The sequence below is a fragment of the Cloeon dipterum genome, chromosome X (assembly GCF_949628265.1).
Source record: "Cloeon dipterum chromosome X, ieCloDipt1.1, whole genome shotgun sequence".
Classification (NCBI taxonomy): Eukaryota; Metazoa; Arthropoda; class Insecta; order Ephemeroptera; family Baetidae; genus Cloeon; species Cloeon dipterum.
The window spans coordinates 19,123,297-19,143,143 of record NC_088790.1 but is presented as its reverse complement, the minus strand read 5'-3'; the positions used below and the strand labels follow the sequence as shown (position 1 = coordinate 19,143,143).

The 19,847-nt window shown below is 39.9% G+C and overlaps 3 protein-coding genes across 4 annotated transcripts; 1 reads left to right on the top strand and 2 right to left on the bottom strand.

Moving 5' to 3' along the window:
- Positions 1 to 115: 115 nt before the first annotated feature.
- Positions 116 to 5,910, bottom strand: LOC135945193 (uncharacterized). The gene is made up of 17 exons (XM_065492673.1): positions 5,853 to 5,910; positions 5,625 to 5,790; positions 5,359 to 5,556; positions 5,032 to 5,232; positions 4,777 to 4,977; positions 4,527 to 4,720; positions 4,238 to 4,476; positions 3,963 to 4,171; positions 1,826 to 2,109; positions 1,634 to 1,769; positions 1,444 to 1,581; positions 1,212 to 1,334; positions 1,078 to 1,161; positions 931 to 1,014; positions 592 to 685; positions 466 to 539; positions 116 to 405 (listed from the first exon to the last, which is right to left on the bottom strand). The coding sequence occupies exons 1-17, from the start codon at positions 5,897 to 5,899 to the stop codon at positions 280 to 282; spliced, it is 2,598 nt and encodes an 865-aa protein (XP_065348745.1). The 5' UTR covers positions 5,900 to 5,910; the 3' UTR covers positions 116 to 279.
- Positions 5,911 to 6,413: 503 nt separating this feature from the next.
- Positions 6,414 to 16,218, top strand: LOC135945190 (bromodomain-containing protein 4A-like). Of its 2 annotated transcripts, XM_065492668.1 has the most exons (14): positions 6,414 to 6,534; positions 6,904 to 6,992; positions 7,075 to 7,239; positions 7,292 to 7,423; positions 7,481 to 7,594; positions 8,240 to 8,469; positions 8,524 to 9,411; positions 9,690 to 9,952; positions 10,007 to 10,200; positions 10,255 to 10,499; positions 10,661 to 10,883; positions 11,289 to 11,729; positions 12,230 to 13,417; positions 13,750 to 16,218. In XM_065492668.1, the coding sequence occupies exons 1-14, from the start codon at positions 6,528 to 6,530 to the stop codon at positions 14,365 to 14,367; spliced, it is 4,797 nt and encodes a 1,598-aa protein (XP_065348740.1). In that variant the 5' UTR covers positions 6,414 to 6,527; the 3' UTR covers positions 14,368 to 16,218. The 2 variants fall into 2 exon arrangements, with proteins under 2 accessions (XP_065348740.1, XP_065348739.1); XM_065492667.1 differs by having other exon boundaries at positions 10,007 to 10,499.
- On the bottom strand, positions 15,791 to 19,840 carry LOC135945202 (probable cytochrome P450 49a1). The gene is made up of 8 exons (XM_065492722.1): positions 19,698 to 19,840; positions 18,208 to 18,405; positions 17,913 to 18,138; positions 17,652 to 17,839; positions 17,240 to 17,589; positions 16,965 to 17,177; positions 16,482 to 16,688; positions 15,791 to 16,332 (listed from the first exon to the last, which is right to left on the bottom strand). The coding sequence occupies exons 2-8, from the start codon at positions 18,347 to 18,349 to the stop codon at positions 16,216 to 16,218; spliced, it is 1,443 nt and encodes a 480-aa protein (XP_065348794.1). The 5' UTR covers positions 18,350 to 18,405; positions 19,698 to 19,840; the 3' UTR covers positions 15,791 to 16,215.
- Between the last annotated feature and the right edge of the window lie 7 nt (positions 19,841 to 19,847).

The window sequence follows — 19,847 nt, the reverse complement described above, 5'->3', positions numbered from 1 at the left end:
AGTAGCGCAGTTCCAATTACTATCTTATCAAATAGGTTTGCAATAAAAAATCGACAGGTGTCTGGATGAGAGATTAATATGATCTTAGACTTTAGAATGTGTTGGAAAGTAAAGGTTTTGTCTTAAAAAATTTAGCTCTTCTTTAATTAAGTAAAAATTTACAACAGAGATAGGACAGATTTTATGGTCGCAGTGTGAGGAAGACGGCAAACGGCCACAAAATCAGTTAGAACAAGAGTAATACATGATATGAGTATTTCATCCTTTTTCAGCTTTATTTCACTTAGATTTAGATGTGATATTAAGGATGTTTTCTTTGAACCTCTTCAGCTCTTCCAATTCCACCAACATCTCTTTGTTGCTCTCCTTAAACGCCTTAAGTGTTTCATCTTGTTTGGCCAGCGCCTAAATTTTCACAAAAATATATTTATTACAATTTTACAAAAAATAGTGAAATTATCAAACCTCCTTCAACTCTGCCATTTCCAGTTTGTTATCTTGAGCCAGTTGCCTGTATTTGGAGATTTTCTGCTCGTGGGCTAATAAAATGAAACATAAATTACGATTTAATTTTTAAAGTTTAAAACTAACTCATAATGCTCTTCCTCATTCTGTCGTTATCAGTCTTCATTTCTTCAAATTCATAATTCCGTATTTCCAGCTCAGATCTCAACTCACCAATGACCTACGATTTGAGTGATTACCTCATTATAACAGGATACTGCACATATTTATTATAGGTTCTGGCTGTAGTTGAGTTTTGCCTTAATCATTCGCAACTGATCGCGCATATCATATAATTCAATAAAACATTTTAATATCGCTTACAGATGCTTTAAAAATACATGACATTTCAATTTGAAATTGTAACTGATAGTTCTCAATTTCTATAGTCCAGATAAAAAATACACCTATAAATAAATGTCTTACCCTCTGAGAGTTCTCCTCCTTAGTTTTCATTTCTGCTAGATCCTTCTTGTGTAATTCTAAATCTTCGCTCAGTTCGTTGATGGTCTACATTACAATCCCCTCATTTAAATATGGCAGTTATAATTTATAATAGAGACAGGTTTTTACCTTTTCCAAGCGAATTTTTACTTCACTGAGCTCGGACAGAGTCTTAGTTTTTGAACCCAAGTCAACCCTCACTTCATCTAGAAGCTAAGTCATAAACTCAGAAAATTGTTGGTGTGATCATTTTGACAAAATACCTGTTTTAGTTTGGCGTCATAATGCTGCATCTCTTTGATTTTTTGGCCTTTCACGCGGAGCTCACGCATCATGTTCTCATTCTCTGCTATCTGTTCCAAATTTCTAATTCCCAGTTTTGCTCTCTATCATAAAAAAGTTAATATTTCAGAACTTAAGTTACACTTCAAAGCATCAAAAAAATATAAAAGTGAGGCGAGATAATGCGTAATTTTGAGTTTTTCACTAAAATACCTCATTTTCCATGAATTTCTCCTTTGACATGTAAAAATCCACCAGATCCTTCATTGAGTTAATTGTTTTCTGGCACTGCTCTCTTTCAAAGTTTAAAGATTGAATCTTCTCCTCATATTCCGCAATCAATTCCTTTCTCTATGGAAAATCATGATTAAACTCTTATTTAATCAATGACTTAAAAACGCACAGATGCTGGGTCTAAATTATTTCGTAGTGATTTGTTGCTGGAGAAGGTTGAACCAAGTTGGAAGGAATCCTGGTATGAATGAATAGTGTAGTTCCCACTGTCAGCGCGTCTTAAATACTTTCTTAGCTGACAATTCCTGCGGATTAATTTAAACTTTACAGTTACTATAAAACATAGCTGCAAACAACATACCCCTTTTCGGTTGAAAGCTTGGCAATTGCAAAATTCAAGTCTAAAACCAAATCATGAGAGGCAAATCTGAGCGCGTTGACGATCTGCTTGCACACATCATCTCGCTCAAAAAACTCTTGGCTTTTACTCAACCAGGTTTCAGGGAAAGAGTCGGCTAGGTGGGTTGCCAAGATAACGCAGGCTAACACCTGATCATTGCTCATACTGCCAGTACCATCAAAGAGAAGGCTGTCCATCAGAGTATCATTCAGGGTTTGGCTGAACGTTTGATCTAGTGAGGCAACCTGTTGAGAAAAACAATAGTTTCAAATCAGACCCACTAACATCAACATGGTAAAGAAACAAACATTTAGCAATGGTATAAATCGTCGTGGTAGCGGAGAAATTGCGCATGAGTTTTTGGTTCGCCCGGCGAAATTGCGCATAGGTTCTTGGTAAACCCGGTGAAATTGCGCATTTGAAAAATATTAAATTTTACAGGGGAGGGAGAAAACTGTCTCCGCGCCACATGTTTTGGAGTACAAAAGAGCTATCAATGAAATTAGATGCCTATTTTATAGCTTTAAAAAATGGTTTAAATTATTTTTTATCAATGCGCGATATAACGACCATAAACGGCCTTGTTTAACGAACGTGCCCGAAAGATATGCATGGTTTTTGTAAGAATTTTTATTCTACCTACAAATATTATGACATCTGGTTTTAAAATTATGGTGCTGCTTTTGCCTTGGATGTTTGGGAATAGATTTCTTTAATATTTCTGCCACTCATAATAATTTAAAACCAAAATTATGTCGATAACAATAAATCACAAGAAAAAAACGTTTCAACTTTCAACACCTAAAGCACGGCGTAGACAAGTAATTGTCTTCTTCAAACTAATTTAGTTATTTAATTCATTTCAAGACGAGTCAAACGGTGCGTATTTCTTGTAAATAGGACCACCACAACCTGAGATTTGGTGCTTATATCGAGCATTTTATTGCGTCCATCTCGATAAAAAAAAACTTTGTGGCACCCGAATCTAGGGTTTTAGTGGTCCTATTTACAATAAATACGCACCGTTTGACTCGTCTTGAAATGAATTAAGTAACTAAATTGGTTTGAAGAAGACAATTAATCATCAACGTCGTGCTTAAGGTGTTAAAACGGACGAAAAATGCTAAATTTCACGTTATTGAGGGGGTTAAAAGGGGTTTGGGGGGTTGGTTGGTCTCATACCCCTTTAGTGCACTTGGGGACGTCGAGACGAGTCTAACGGTATGCAGTTTTTTAATACCGGATGATTAGAAGTTTAAATTTGGTCGATTATCTTTTTTACCGACCTCGAAAAACAGGGGTTTTCATATTTTTCAGTTTATATTAAAAACATTTGAAATTTTGACGTTTCTAACTTATTTTTTTGTGCTCTACAAAATGGCTATAAAGAAAATAAAAATTTTCAACACGATCATTTTCAAATTTGAGTTTAAAATAAAAATATAAATTTTAATGACCTTGACCTTTGACCTATGACTTTGGGGTCAACATAAAAGTTGTTTGGCTTGTTGAGACGAGCAAATCAGTTTTTTAATTTTGGTTCTAGGACCACTCTGAGCAAATTTATGAAGTATCGAAAGATACCATATTTAGGAGGATACAAATTATAAAAAACTTCACTAGATAGCGTTCTAGTGCTCGGATTGGTTTGAAATTTTTGTCAAGCATGTATTGGAGGGGGAGAAAACAGAATGTGCATTAAAATGTGTTTGGTTCAAAATGTCAGATGCGCACTTTTCAAGATGCGCAATTTTCAAAATGCGCAATTTCGCCGGGCGAACCAAAAACTCATGCGCAATTTCTCCGCTACCACGACGAAATATTTCATTTTATAGCTGCAGCAACAAATTTTTTTCTGCTTAATTTTACTAAAAAAATGCGGCCCAAGCATGTCATTTAAGTCAGGAAATTTGAGCAAAATATAATCCAATGATAATGATTCCATTATTATATAACTACTGCAAAATAGCATAAAATCTCCTCAGAAGTTGCTACGCAAAAATCAGTGGCATCCAAAATTTGGTAATCTAGTCCTGTTTAAATGCGTTAGAACTAATTTTGGCAGCGTGGAGCAGATGCCATTATTTGAAATACTTACACGCGTCAGAAGCTTTGCTGCTGATATAGAGTATGGCAGATCAATATCTCCTACGTCGACTCTTTCTGAGATTAGAGTTTCTAAGATTCTGATCAGTAGTTTAGAAACTGTATTTGGCTCTCGCATCGAGGAGACTCTTGACCAAATCTCCACAGATGCCAAACTTTTGGCGAGCAGTAAAAATACTTTGCTCTTGATGGAAATGATTGCTGAAATTATATAATTAATAATTATATAATTTTCTGTAAATCAATATCAAAGGATGGTAATTTTACCTGAATTATGCACATCACAAGCACCCAAAACATCGCTGAGAATGATCAGGCAGAATTCAGAGGCGCAGTTGTTGATAACGTCAGAAGTGCTGTCACTGATTGACAGCTTGACTTCATCACAATGCAAGGAGAGGAGCAGACTCAATAGAGGCTCAGCCAGATTGTTGTACCATGTCTTTTTTTCCTCATTGGAGAAGCTCAAAAACTCCTCAATCAAAAGCAACCAGTTCCGCTCATGCCTATAAAATTTCACTATATTCACCACTAGGTTGAGTAGTTAAAAACTCACAACTGCACCGTGCACGGGGAAAAGTTGACAATGTCATTCAAGTATTCCAAGCAACTGACCAGCAGGGCAGTCTGGCTCTGGTTTTCCATCGTCCGCTGCAGGATTCCAATGATTCGGACAATGCTCAATGGCACCAGCGTTCCATCGTCAATGCCTAAGTCGTATGGGGTGAGCAGCAATTGCAGCCTAGCCGTCTGGAGACAGATTATTTGATGTAAATCAATGAGGCAAGATTAGGAGGTCATCATACAAAAATTTGAATGTCATCAGTTTTGTTGGACATCAGTTTGCTTATTTGCGAAATGAGTTGTTTCAGCCCACTTTGCTCAATGAGAGGAAGCCTGCCTCTGTTACTACTGCAGATATTAAGCAAAATTTCGAGCACGATTTTGGACTGACGGTCTTTGAATTCAGCATCTTGGACAAGCTGGGCCTTCATCCAATCAACTACCTGGTAGAAAAATTAAATCAGATAAAAAAAAACAAGTTTTGTCACAACAACTACCTCTCTAAGCCAACCTTCATAAATTTGAACTCGGTAAACCCTTGAGCATCTCTTCAGGAGGCTTAGAATAATGTCCATGATTTCGCTCTCTCTGTTGTTGAGCATGGTCGGGTCTTCAGGGTTGAGCTTAAGGAATAGCCAGGTCATAATTCTTTTGTTGCTAGCCACAACCCTCTGTCCATAGTCACTACTCGTAACTCTCTAAAAATATAATGGTCTTTTATTAAACCAAAAATTTCATCACTTTTAATGTAAATTATCACAGAAGATAACTTAATGAAAATCCATACAATAAAAAATTATGATTTTTTCTAGGGGAATTTTTACCAAGAGGACATTCAGCAGCGCAAGAGAATCTTGTACACCGGATTTCAGACTGGATTCCAACAGCAAGCCTAGGGCATCAATGAAATTGACCAGTAGAGCGGGCTCTCCTTTCAGGAATGGATTCTTGACAGACTCCAGCAGGCCGTGTCCTCCTTGGTAATTTAAGTTGTCCAATGGTGTAGTTTCACATTGGGTCATCTGTGTTGGAGCCAAAGGCAAAAAATAACAAAATTTGTTGCAATTTAATTCATTCTGCGGTTCCTTACGTCAATGAGGCGCCGGAGTTTGCCCAGCAGAATCATTTTCTCCTCATTTTCCGACGCAGCTGATATACCTTTGGCAACGTCCAGAGCCTTTGAAATGACACAGTCTTCTTTTCCATCAGAATTGTCGCTGTTATTTGCTACGGTACAAGATTCAGCATCAACAGACCTAAAAATTTAAGATGGTAATTATTGCAAAAATAATTTTGCTGGAAAACTGTTTAAACATACTCATCGTTCATGAACGTTGCGATTGTAGATCTTGCAGTTCGTGGCATAATTATAATCCCTGGATCACAATATTTAAGAATTAAATTATAAGGCTGTATGATACTAATTTTTATCCACGTATTGTGTATGTACAGGCAAAATAATAAAATTACTGCGAATAGCAAGAGTGCTCACAGGCGACACTTCAGTTCATCTGACAGAGCAAAAAACAACACACTAACACAGCCGACATGCAGCTTTAGTGATTGTATATTAAAAACAACACGAAACACGAAACAACTGTTTGCCGCCTTTCGCCTTTCTCTGCAATCATACGGCAGACGAGCTTGAACGGCAGATTCGAAACTAGAAAACGTTTTTTGAAATTTCGCGCTCTTTTGTGTGACCTTTTTCGACCCAAAAAACTTTGCCATTCTATGTTTGACCTCGAAAGGTGTATAAAATTAATTATAAAAAAACTTTGAATTTTTCAAGCTGTAATTTTGCGCATATTTGAAACTGAAAACTCCGCTATTTGAAAATATTGAGAAAAGCAATCTCCCTCCACACCAAACCCATTTCCGGATTTACCAAGAGCTGAGGAGAGCAGGAGAGAAGGGGAAGTTTGCTACAGAAAGGCTGCGTTTACTTCATGTGAACAAAATCGCGATTTTTCTCTAAATATTGGGCTCCCCAATGGACGGTGAGTATATTTTCTCGAATTTAAAGTTAAGATAAGCCAGATGCGATCGAAATATCTCGCAAAGAGGTGGTACAAGAGGTTCCAAGTGAAGAAACAAATTTTGCCTTGTGAGAGGCGGAGGAGACTGATTTTACTAAACAGTAGCCTCTCCCTCGTTGCATGTAAACAAAGTTTTGGGCTCCTATCAATTTCTTGAACCTATTTGAGGTGGTCAAGTCTCCTCTGTTATGTGTAACATAAACACATATTTCTCACCTGAAAGTAGATTTTTCTAACTTTGTTATTATAGCCCAACTGCTTTTTTAACCTCGTTATGTACTGCGTCTGAAATTTGAACACTTTCTTAATTAATTAAATTTTAATTTCCAGATATCCAATCATGGTGGGAAGTCCCGTGCATAGCCCATTTCTGTTCCCTTTTTCGAGCAGCTTTCAACTTACTCGACTTTGACATTGAGGTACATATATTAGTTACATAAACCAAAAATTTTTGTGTTCTTAATTCTTCACGTGCTTATCTGACATGTCGTGTTATTGCAGGAAATTGAGGAAGCTTTACTCACTGATGGCGCTGAAGACAACGGCAGCTCCCTGCTGCAGGAGCTCATTGTCCGCCTCCTCTGTGGCTGTGTCCCAAATGGAAATGAAATCACAGTATCCAATTACCAAATGTATCTTCGACGTCTTTTCAGAAAGAAGTGCAAGGTACTAGTCAATTCAAAAAGTTTTCAATCTCACAAAACCTATTGCATTTCAGGAGTTTGGAATCACAAATCCATTCAATTCGGACACAGACTTCCAATTCCTACCATTGAGGAGAAAGGTAGAAATACTATCATGCCTTTGCGACTTTCGCCTTGAGGGGGAAGACGTTCAAGATCTGCTGAAGGTTGTTAATTGATGCGATTATTTGGAAAGATTAGGATAATAAAATTGTTTCTTGCAGAACTTGGAGGCAGATAGCTTAAGAGTGGAGCCATTGGGACAAGATGCTAGGGGATCTGCCTACTGGTATTTTTATGGCACAAGGCTTTATAAAGAAACGTTGCCGCTGAAAAGTGTAAGCATGAACAATTATTAATTATTCTATATTTGCATTTTTCCTTGGTTATCTAAGAACTGTTACAATTTCTGCATGAAAGTTTAAAAATCTACTTCAGAACAAATCAGCAACATCTGCTCTTTCTTTAGACTTTAAAATCTAAACTAGTATTTAGGTTTATCAAAGCCTAACTGCTTTCAGTTTGATAACTCATAATTGCAAGTGTCTGCATCGTCACACGTTGAAAAGGATTTTTGACAAGTTTGGTAAAGAGCGAGAAAGCAAACCTGGCAGATGGCAAGTTTGCTCAAATCTGGACATGTTGGACACCAAAGGCCATTTGTAGCGATTGTTGGAACAGAATGGCGTCTTCTAGGACCAGCCAATTCAAGTGTTGTCCATAATCTGTGGAGAGATTGGTGCCTTTGAGCAGCTAAAAAGGAAGAATGTTCCTTTTTGTTTTCTTGATGGCGATTCCCTCCCACGCAAACAATCGCAATGACTGGCCACTGTTGGTTAAATCCAAACATGATTGGATTCATCTCCTGCGGTCGACTGTTCCCCTGGGAGAAGATCAGTTCTTTACCTGATGGTGCTTGCGTGCTTTCAACGTGTGTGATGAGGTGCCCCCCGATTGACGCTTTGTTGATTATAACTTTATAGAGCAAAAAGAAAAAACAGCCAAAGAGCAAAGGCAGACACAGCAGTACTGTGAACATCAACCCTGACGCTGTCTGGCAAGTAATTTGCTTCACGGCAGAAGACTGGGAAAATTTGGCAGACAGCTTAAAAGATTCTGATGATCCTGCTGAGAAAGCCCTACATTCAACCTTGGAACTGGATTTTCTTCCAGAAATCCCACGTTTGTTTGCAGAGAAAGAGAAACTGCATATGTATGTGTTATTGTTAGTTTAAATGTTTAATGCTGATATTCAAACTTGTGACAGGAAACGTGTAAAGGAATTTCAACCTAGGCGAACAAGCAGTCGAATCAACAAGTTGAACAAGCAAAAAGAGGTAGACACGAAACAGGAGGTACCTGTGTCTGAGAGAAAGCAGCCAAAGCAAGAGAAGGCTGCTTCTGCCAGTGCTAAAAGTAAGGGCAGGGCAGCTGACAAAATTTACACAAGTTCTGAAGATGAGGAAGACGAAGACGAAGAAAAAGACAAGCTAGTTAAGAAGTTTGTTGAGGAGGACTCAGTCGACTCTATTGTGAAGCAAGAGTTCGCAAACGAATCAGAAAAGGATGATGGGGAGCCTGTGGAGGATGAGAGCAAGTCCAAAAAAAGCAGAAAGAACCGTAAGCGGGCTTATGAAACATATGAAACTGATGAAGAAGAGGAAGCAGATTTGGAATCTCCAAAGTTGTCAAAAAAGCTCAGAAGTAAGCATGACGATGGAAAGAAGGACAAAAAACACAAGAATAGTTCTCACAAGAGCCACAAAAAGAAGCTTAAAGTGTCCAGTGGGGTAGAAAGTGCTGACGAACACAAAAAACGTAGCAAGAAAGGCCACTCAAAGGGGTCTAGTGAGAACGAGAGTGTAGATGAGCACAAGAAAAAGAAGAGAGGCCCAAAGTGCAAGTCGTCGCACGTGGGCAGCAGACATGGTGTTAAGAGCAAGTACGATGAGGTCACCAGTGATCAGTCTGACGAGGAGGAAGTTGTGACTAAGCGGACAACACGAAAATCTAGTCCAAGCTCTTCTAAAAAGGGAACGTCCGCGTCCGCAGCGCCCGTCGGCAGACAGACAAATAACTCTCTAGCCTGTGCAACAGGACCAATTTTCATTGAAGAGGCTGCTCCTAAAAAGAAGAAGTTACGCAGCTCCGAAGTGTGAGTGAAAATTTTAATGCCTTTATCTCTTAGCCTCATGTTTAACTTATTTTACAAATTATTGTGTGGTGCATTATGCTGCCCTTTGTTTAGCTACGGTCATTACTTCAGTCTGTAAATTTTCTTGGCCGATAGAGTTAATTAAATTTAAGTGTTATTATCTTCAGCCATGACTCAAGTATTTTTCCAGCTTTAAACTAAGCATGATCCTTCTGAATGCTGAATATTTCCCGGCCAGTTTTTTGTGCATCATAATTAATTAAATCTGCCTTCCACAGATTTGCTCAATCTGAAGAAGATTTGCAAACAGGGATGTACAAGATTTTAGAGAGGTTAAAGACTCATCCAGAAGCATGGCCTTTCCAAGATGCTGTTGAAGAAGACTATGCTCCGAATTATTACACAATAGTACGACATCCCATGGATTTGCAGAGGATGGAGGACAAACTTGACTCTGGCAGATATCTCACTTTTGACGATTTCAAGGCTGATTTCAAATTGATGATAGCTAACTGTAAAAAATACAACGGTAGTGAGAATGGTAAATGACATCTTCATCTCTTGGATCCTTCCAATCTAATGCATCTCTCTACAGAATACTCTGAAATGGCAGACATACTAGAAGCTGCGTTTGAGCGGGCCTCATGTCGGTATTTGGAAAATGATTTTTCCACTGACGAAGAAGTTGCAATCGAATTTAGTAAGAAAAACGCTGAAGCCAACAAACACGAGCATTCAAAATCGAAGAGAAAGCTGTCAAAATCTTCATCAGTGAAAAGTCCTGAACCTGTAAGAAAAATATTTTTCAAAAAGGCTTTTCAAATTAAATTTATATCATTTCAGCCTGAGGAAGAAGAAAGGCATTCTACAAAACACAGGAAGACCAAGAAAAAGGAAAAAAATGGTGGCAAGAAGAGTCACAGGAAACATCATCACAGAAAATCATTAGACCGAGAGCGGGATGACAGTGCAGAGAAAGATGACAACGAAGAGGCAGAGACTGATGGTGGAGAGGGTTCAAGCAAATTTCTTGCACCGCCCGTTGGGCCCTATGGAAAGCGTCGAGCAGGACCACCCCAGCCACCCAAGTAATTTTAATTATTACTCCCTGTTCCAAATTTTGACAAGCTGGTTTTAGCCAGGGTGGCTAAAGTTAAAACCTTCTTGGTCAAAATTATTTTATTAAGTCTGCTTTCCTGGAGCACTATCCTTTGAGGCCGTTGGGTTTCTAACGCCTATATCTTCTCAGGGTGGAAACCAAACCGAAGAAAAGTGAAAAGAGAAAGCGAGGTGACTCTGGTGACGACGACGACGATGACGAGACCTTCAATGCTAGCGAAATGGACCGCGAGAACAAGAGTCTCAAGAAGGAAGTCACAAAATCAAAACCTGTAAACAAAAAGCGAAAGAGCGCACCCAAAAGCGATGCAGCTATTGAAGCTTTAGAAATTGCCACGGAGCAAACTCTGAAGGTATGTTAATCATGCCCTTAATCAAACTCAACAGAAGCGTTTTTATCAATTATTTGCTAGTTAGCAAGTTAAATCCTATGAGTAAGTGTCTAACTTTGTGTCGCCTGTTGGTGTTTACTAGAGTGGAATTTACCTATTGATATCACTAAAAATATTTTGCCTGGTACATGCCAGAGAAGCGGAAAAGCCACTAAAATAAAATACATATTGCAATTCCATAATTTGGATAGCTCAAAGTAGTTCTCACATTGCTCTGTCATCAAGCAAGTCCATTAAAATGTTTTAACTAAATTACATATTTACTTAATGGTGGTTGCATTGAACGTATTGTAGTTTGTTTCTTTTTCTTTCAACTACTTGACCAGCCTCTAAGAGTCAATTTTAATCATTTGTTTTCCATGCCAGGATATTAATAAGTGGTTGGATGACACGCCGCGGATGTCTGAGTTCAGCTCTGCCAGCAACTCGCCTGCTCATTACATTGGTTCAGAGGAGTACACTGGAGCGTCAGCAGCCATCGAGCGCGAGTACCGACGTAGCCTGCGCATGGACAGTGAGGCCATGCGACTAAAGAAGCGGCGTCGAGAAATGCTGGGTGGCAAGGACAAGCGCAAAAGAGACCTGCAGCGTACCATCGACCGTTTGCAACCCGGCAAGAGCAAGGGCAACCTGATCGCGAGCATTCTTAAAGCCAAGGATGAGCACGCTGATTCCAGTGTGGTGCCGTCCATCAAGCCGTTGAAGGAGAGGGTGGCGGCTGCGACATCCAGCAAAGACGATGCTGCCCACACCCTCAACCTTGGCTCAGTTCTCACCAACATTGGATTTGGAAGTCATACTTTCAAGGTGAATATTCTCCTGGTTTTAATGCTACAGCTCTAGTTTTTATAGAGTTGGTAATCATAATCCGTATAAGCAAGAAAGCTGTATTGACGATCAATAATTAAATTTTCTTGCTGCATTGAACCTCAATACACAAAACATGAGACAAATCCAACTGATGCGTAATAAACTACAACTATTTTCTTTCATGAGATCAGACCCAATTAAAACACAGTCTGTTTTTGAAACTACTGCCACTAATTTCACAATTCCTTCTCATTTCAACCAGAGAGTTTCTCATCTGCCAAGTATTTAACAGCTAAATGAATATTCCTTAAGAAATTATAATTAAATTTATAATATTGAACATTTTATGCCAAAATATCAAATTAGCAAAGCTCTCGCTTCCCTGACCATTCAAAGAACAGAAAAATTCATTCTTGCTGACTGCCCAAGCAAATATTATACTGCACCAGACTTCATATTAATAAGTATATATCTTATATCCTTTCAATGTTCTTAAGGACGAGGCTCCAGAGGATAATGAGTCCGATGATGAGTGCTTTGAAGAGAAAGTTGATGAATCTGAAAAGCAAGAGGAAGCGGCGGATAGCAAAGAGGACGTGAAAGAGGCTAAAGAAGTTGATGAAGAGGAACCAACCAAGGTGGACTGCAACAAAGCCACCCCAAATCTCAGTGCCTGGTTTAAAGCGTTCGGAGCGCCGAAGGCTGCACCTGCGAAGAAAAAGGAGGACTCAACCTTGAGCAAAGCTTCAGAGCCTAAAGTGACGGCTGCTGTGGTGCCCCCGAAGAGCCCCACTCCTCCCGAAGTGGTTGTCCCTCCTACGCAGCGCCAGCGTAACCTGAGCACGGGCAGCAGCAGTATCTCTGATATGTCATCGCCATTCAGCCAGGACCCTGAGATGTCGCCGCGCGACTCGCAGAAGGTTGGCAGCCACTTGTCGCCGCCGATGGCATCGCCCACATCGCCACGCACTCCGTTCAGCAGCCAGGTGCCGGCAAACTACCCCTACAACGGCGGCATCAAGGTGGGCTTCTACCAGGAGCACAAGACTAGCCCTGAGAAGAGCCCCCGTGACGAGCCGTCGCCCATGGTGCCGTCGCCTGTGCAAGTAGTAAAGCCGCCGCAGGTCACGCCACCCTACTCGCTGCCTAGCAGGCACTACAATGAGCCGCAGATGGCTCACTACACCCAGCCGCAACAGCTGCACCAGCCCTTACCGCCGGTGGTGCTGGAAAAACCACCGCAGGTGTCGCCGCCCGCACCGCCCGTAATGCAGCAGCCGAGCTTCAATCAGAGCAGCATGCTGTACGACATGTCCAAGCCGTTGACCGATCAGTACCAGGCCGTGAGCCAGAAGCCCGCGGCGGTGGTACCACCCACGCAGTTACAGCAGCCACCACCGGCCGCGCACTCCAACTCAGCCCCGCTGATCCCCGACTATTCCAAGTTTGCGGACTACTCCAAACTCAACTACCCGCAGCCGTCACCAATGGCGCAAGCTTACAAGGCGCAGGTGTTGCTTCCGCCGCAGGCCGATCCCAAGGTGCTTCAACAGTACCCGGTTAAGAAACGCATGGTCTACGCAGCGCCTGAGGAGGAGCGCTTCCCGATGGAGCTCTACCAGCAGAACCACCAACGGCTTGTGCAGCCTTCGATGCCCACCTACTTTGACCCAGCACCGCCGCAGGTCAGTTTTAAGTTTGATTTCACTTAAAATCAATTTGGTATTAGGCGTTCTCTTCGCATCTGTAGATTTTTCCAAAACTACATTGCAACACTCAAAATTTGCAATCAAGGTTAAGATATTTATTTGTTGACATAACTTGATAAAGATACCTTGCCCAAACATTACATTAAATTTCTAATCAGTTTAACTCTAAAGAATATGAAAGGATGTTACTAACAATCTTATTGAACTTCGTGTCACAATTTTTCTTTCTTCAACTTTTGGGATTTACGCCGCTTTGATGCATTTAAGAAAATTTTAACTTACACCACCTGTATTATGATGATTCGCAGGTCTACCCGCCTTACGACCTCTCAGCTAGTATGCCCAAGGAACCACCGCAGCAGCCGGTGAAGCCAAAACGCGGCCGCAAAAAGGCTGAAAAACCGCCGCCGGAAAAAGAGCCAGCTGCCACCTTTTCCAACTTTCCGCTGGGGGGCTTGAAGCCTCCGCCAGGCGTCGTTCCTGGCAGCGCCTTCAACTTCGGGCCACCGCCTGGCCTGCATCTATATTCGCAGGACTTCAACTACCGCAACTTCAAGCTCAAGTCTCCGCCACCGCAGGCGGCCACGGCGGCCAGTGCGGTGAGCGGCCAGCCGGGATCGTATCCCGTGCCAACATCGGACTCATTCCACCAGGCGGCCTACTATCACCACCAGTTCACGCAGGCCGCCTCTCTGGGCACGGCCGTGAGCCAGAGTGCGGCCGCCGCGGCCAACACGCAGGCAGCCGCCGTGGCCTCCCGCTCCGGCTACATGATGGAGCAGCATCACATGTTCCAGCAGTACTTGCCGCGGGCTGACCACCCCTTGCTGCACCAGGGCTTGTATGTGCCGCCTCCGGCCGCCTACCACCATCCCCTTGGCATCAGGCAACCCTTTGAGCATATCACCCGACCTAGCTGGTTGTGATTGGTGGGCGAGCGGTGGAAGGTTTGGTAGCACCAGTGTGCGCTCGCCGCTCGACCGACTCTCTATGCTTCGGTTTCCACTCATGCACGCTTAGGAACTGCATTTTGAAATCATGCTCCAGTTTCTCTTGCCGGTTGATTTCTTTCTGGGACGTATTACAGCCACTTGATTTTATTTTTCTTTTCACGGCATGGAATGCCCCAATCTTTCTGCCTGCATCTTACTCTATTTTCGGTATCTTGTCTTAAAGAAAATAAAATATTAGCACCAGTAGTAGTATAATTCTTTTCTTTTGTTTACACTAAAACGATTTAAAGAGAGCGTTGCTAATAGAAGACTGCAGTGTGCGAGATAATAGCTGTGTTTGCCTTTCTAATGGTTTGTTGTCGTTTTCCTTGAAACTTAGCTGTGGTGTACACAATGTAAATAAAAATCGTGTTTTGTCGGAATGCACGGTTCATCATTAGTGAGCATATTATATTACTATCACTCCTTGTTATTCTATGTATATTATATACTGTCGAAAATGTATAATTGTACATGAATTATTACCGTTAGAACATTGATTTGTTATTTGTTGAGAATCTAAAATTCTTGTACCCTTTTGCTGAAAATCAAATAAGTTGACAATGTTTGCTTGCAAGTCGGTAAGAATATGCGGAGACGCATACTTTGTCCTAGGTAGATGGTTTGGAGCATTTGTTGGGTCGTTTCTCTCTATTGCCCAATCTGTGATTTTCTAAGCGTATCACACCGCACCAATATTTGAGGAAGTGTAAGGATCACATGCTCGTCATTTTTTGTCCAAGGCAGGTTGTCAGTCTATTGCCCGGTTTACTAAGTTAGTGTTGGAGTGGTACGATTTCAGTTACGCTCTCTATGCCAGTGCGTATCTGATTTGCCATATGCTACACCATGGCTAGTTGATTAGGTTTGAATCACCAAAGCATTTGGCCAAAATTGAAATGAAAGTATTTTTCGCATGAGTTGTTACAGTTTTAAAATTTACTTTCACCAAATGCTCTTATTAATTTGGTTTTTCAAATGACTACCTTGCTAAGGGTTTTTTTTAAATGTCGGTATGGGCTTAATTATTTTTGTTCGAAATGAATACATAAAAATGCGACAGGATTGTCTCATGTAATGCGACCAAATATAGAAGGTGTTTTGAGAGAACAAATAATGTGAAAGTTATATAGATCGGAAATTTGTATATTAGTTATGGGTTAAAATTCGTTATTTAAATAATTTGTTACTAAGCACTAAGCTAAAATTAAAATATCAGTACCTTGTGTGAAGTTAAATTAGGATAATTAGGTAACTTAAAAGTATTAGTCTAATTGTGGATAGTAACTTTCTTCTTGGATAGCTATTTTATCTTAATCACCTACTTAGGACAAAGTATTGCGACTCAGTAAAAACCATCCTTAAGAATCTTTGCAAATTTATTTACGTTAGCACTGTAAAATGATTTCATATGAAAATATATAGATCTCAAAAATCGTACTTTACATTTTCACAAGTATGCAGATCGCATTTTGTCCATCGCAGTCCCATGATGTCACGGTTATTGGTGTAAAATTTCTTCTGTCGTTTGGCTGATGTAGCCACTGTCACACGATGAATATTTTATAATGTACATAAAATGATAGTGTTAATCTATTTTGTTATAAAAAGCCAGAAAGGACAAAAAATCATCAAATACACTGATCGTGAAGTTTCTTCTGATCCAATCCGACTCATCCAGAATCTCTGTGAATTGTACCGTGGGATGCCTCCAATGCTTAATCACAATTATAACCCACTATTATGTGTATGCGCATCACAATAAAAGTTATTGAATGACAATTAGGAAGCACGTTTCACTAAACGCAAGTTGATTTTCCTCTCAGGAACTCTGTTCATTCTGAAGACCATTCCGACAGGAGTCAAGTCAGTTGGCGAGACTTCATACTCTTTTAAAATCTGAAATACAATCATGCAGGAACTAGTTAAATATTTCGCTCGCATTTTGGTTTTTAATCTCCAGAAAGTGAATTGGAAAGGAAGCAAGCTTTAGCTAAAGTGGATTTCAAAGGTACAATAGACTTAACGAAAAAGGGTCATTGCCTTACCTCTGATATGACCAACTCCAACTCTTGTTCTGCCAACCTCCTTCCAGGACACATTCTAGGACCATGGCCAAACGGCAGCGAGGAAAACGGATGGTGCTCCCTGCAAAATATTTCGCCGCGCATCCATCGCTCAGGCGCGAATTTAGCCGCCTGGTCAAAATACGACTCTCTGATTGAAGTGACCGAGCTGAATGCTGACACCAAACACTGATAACAGCAGAAGAATTGATTGTGAGTTAATTTGGGTTTGGGAATTTATCAATTTTTCAACATTAAAAAAGGAATGTTCACAGACTTTATCATGGAAATCTTTATTATTTCACATTATTTAAAAAAAAACATTAATAACAAGGTCAGCGTTAAATTATTTGATTCCAAAATGTAAAAAATTAAAATAATACTCTGGTACAGTTGGCCCCCTTAAAAATCTCCTGTGGTTAATGGCAAACCTATATTTTAATTCAACCGATTTATTTGTCTCACCTTTTCTGGCACGTGATATCCGCCAATGACTGCATCTGAGGCTAAGTATCGCGAGTTGGCGCCTGCAGTAGGCGAAAGTCTCAGGGTCTCTTTCACACATGCCCGCACGTAAGGAAAGGTAGAAGCGCCACTTCTACTCTCTTGTGCAGCCCTTTCTTGGCACTCTTTGTTGAGTGACAAATAATGCAGGCACATTGTGGCCACCGTGGCTGTCTAAAAAAATCAAAGTTATATTTAAAAGAAATATTTTCAACACAATTTAATAGATAGCCTACGGCGTCAATGCCTCCGATGAATGACTCCATAGCAAGCATAACCACGTCCTCATCATACAGCGCCTCCGTTTGCATGATTTCATATAAAAACGGGTGTTCTGATTTAAAAACATCTTTGCTTGTTTCAAAAGAGTTTCTTGCAGCGTTTAGGTACTTTTTTAAAATGGAATGGAACGTTTGGTGCGAGGTCGCGAGTTGCTTGTAGCCCCTGGTCGCGAACAATTTCCACAGCGGCGGCCCGAGTAGAGTTTGGTGTAGACCGTCCATGAAATCCACGTTGGCCTGGCTAATCAGCTTGAATTCTTCCTCTTGCTGCACCTCCATATTTCCAGGGGTGACCACAGCAATTGCTGTTGGTTGCATAAATTTAAATCTCTTGTAATTTTTAATAAAATTAAGGGACAAATTTAACCTAGAATTGAATAATTCGTTAGGTGTGAGTGGACGTCATGCAGAATGTTCTGGCTGTCAAGGCACGATTTCAGACCCTCTACAAATTTCTCCGCCACTTGCTTTTGCCGCCCATAATAGGGTTTGTAAATGGAAGGCTTCAGCAATGGATTTATGGCCTTTCTGAATTTGTACCACTCTTCTCCATTTCTGCATATGAGAGAAAAACATCAAACTAATCCAATATGGCTTAAAATAGCAAAAAATTAAATCAAATATATACCCAGGGACGATTCCGCAAGTGCCGAATGTATTCTTTCTGTAGCACTCCAAAGCAGGAAATGCTGGTCTGAACGGCCTCAGACCTTCTGCCTGATACATCCTTTTGGAGTCTTCAGGGTCAATGGATATCACCATTTCCATGCTGCCCAGTTTCAACTTAAAAACGGGACCTAAATTCCTTGAAATATCATCAACAGCTTCGGTTAGTCTGCTGAAGTTGTAAGGCCCTGCGATAGAATAGGTACAAAATTGGAATAAAATATGAAAGATGCATATATATGCAACAAGAAAATCACCTTTAGCACCAAACAGGTGAGCACTTCCAATCAAAGGGAGGGTTTTCAACGACGGCAGTTCCTTGTAAGATTTGTAGCGTCTTAGGATCATCTTGCAAGCCGCCGATTCCGGGCGACGACCTCGAAGTAGCCGGAGGGCCATGATGACTATTTGAATTTTTAAAGGATTCAAGTGCAGCTGTCTCGTAGCATCAACCTCTGAAATTACCAATTTAAATCGTGAACGTCACATTAATAAAAATATTTTAAATCAAAACACCGAGACAAGCGAGAAAAGCCATCTCTTGAACAAACTAAAGAAAAATTTAAAATTCAAATAGGAAGACTTTAAATTCTCTACTAAACCTTTTGAATGATTTATTTCGGCATTTTAACGATTGACAGCAAAAAATTTGCTCCACACGAGCCTTAAGCCATAAAACATTGCATAGCATTCAGACAAAAATTTCCTCGTTCTTTTATATATATGCGTGCATGTTTTTCTCTTCCTACACAATAGAAGAAAAAAATGCCAAGCAAGAAAGAGCGTAAGAATATACCTCACGTTATTTGTCGGAGCGCTATTCAAGCCAGTTTAGGCAATTGAATGAGTTTTTTTTTAAATTAAATATTTTTCATTTCCTTTAATATATAGCACACCGCGTAAAAAACGCATAACTTATCAAAATTTAATTTTTAAATTTCGAGAATATATCGTATCAGTTATTTGAGCTCTTCCACCAGAGTCAGAGAATTATAGAACATTAATATAAAAGTATATTATTATGCAGTGTGTGAATGTTCAATTGTTTGACTTTCCAAGCAGATTGAAAAACTAAAATGAAAATGGTGTAATTTGATCAAAATTGACTTTCGCAAAGTGCTGGTTAAGTGTGGAATCTCCATATGAGTTCAGCAGTCAGCTATAGAAGGATTCGATCTATGCCATTCCTGCACTTCAAAATTTAAAAACAAGTTTTGGTTTTGTAAAATTATTAATTGTATTTAAATATTCTTCATTTGTTATTTTTTTTAATTTTTTAAAATATAAATTAAATTATTTTAGTCTTGAGTCGAGAATAGTTATGATTATCTCAGAGATAAAATTTTTACTTTTTTACAAGCATTTTTTATACTACATCCATAAATTATCTTCTCAAAATTATTAAGTAGAATATTATTCTAGAAACTATAAAATGTATAATTTAAGAATAATATATAATATATTTATTTTGGAAATTTAAAGCAACGTTAATTTGAAATACGACAACAGAAAAAAGATCTAAAATTATTTGAAAAGTTTTTCTTTGTAAAAAACTTAGAAAGGGACATGTAAATGACATGAGATGTGAAAGAAAGCAAAATAAATTTTAACCCGCACAGGTCAAGCCCTTTTAAATTTATCTTTTAAGGCAAGAATGATTGTAGTACATATTTCTCATCTTTCTTTTATCATATTTTGTTCAGCGAATTGCGAAATTTTCTAACAGTCTCATTACTTTTCCCGATACCTTTGTGTGACGAAAGATCTGTGCCTCTATGATGCTCGCAGTGTCTGATTTTTGATCTGGCGCCGTGGCGCCGCGCTTTTAGTTGAGATCAAGAAGTAGCGTTGAAGAGCAGGAGGAGCAGGACAGGGACAGGTGGAGCAGGAGGAGCGC

Coding starts and splice junctions, on each gene's coding strand:
- LOC135945190 (XM_065492667.1), top strand. Junction 7,240..7,291: donor TTTTCAGAAAGAAGTGCAAG/GTACTAGTCAAT, acceptor ATTGCATTTCAG/GAGTTTGGAATCACAAATCC. Junction 9,412..9,689: donor AAGTTACGCAGCTCCGAAGT/GTGAGTGAAAAT, acceptor TGCCTTCCACAG/ATTTGCTCAATCTGAAGAAG.
- LOC135945193 (XM_065492673.1), bottom strand. CDS start 5,899: ATGCCACGAACTGCAAGATCTACAATCGCAACGTTCATGAACGATGA. Junction 5,557..5,624: donor AACTCCGGCGCCTCATTGAC/GTAAGGAACCGC, acceptor GCTCCAACACAG/ATGACCCAATGTGAAACTAC. Junction 1,335..1,443: donor AGAAATTCATGGAAAATGAG/GTATTTTAGTGA, acceptor TTTTTATGATAG/AGAGCAAAACTGGGAATTAG.
- LOC135945202 (XM_065492722.1), bottom strand. CDS start 18,349: ATGGCCCTCCGGCTACTTCGAGGTCGTCGCCCGGAATCGGCGGCTTGC. Junction 18,139..18,207: donor TCACCTGTTTGGTGCTAAAG/GTGATTTTCTTG, acceptor ATTCTATCGCAG/GGCCTTACAACTTCAGCAGA. Junction 16,333..16,481: donor TGGAGTTGGTCATATCAGAG/GTAAGGCAATGA, acceptor ATTGTATTTCAG/ATTTTAAAAGAGTATGAAGT.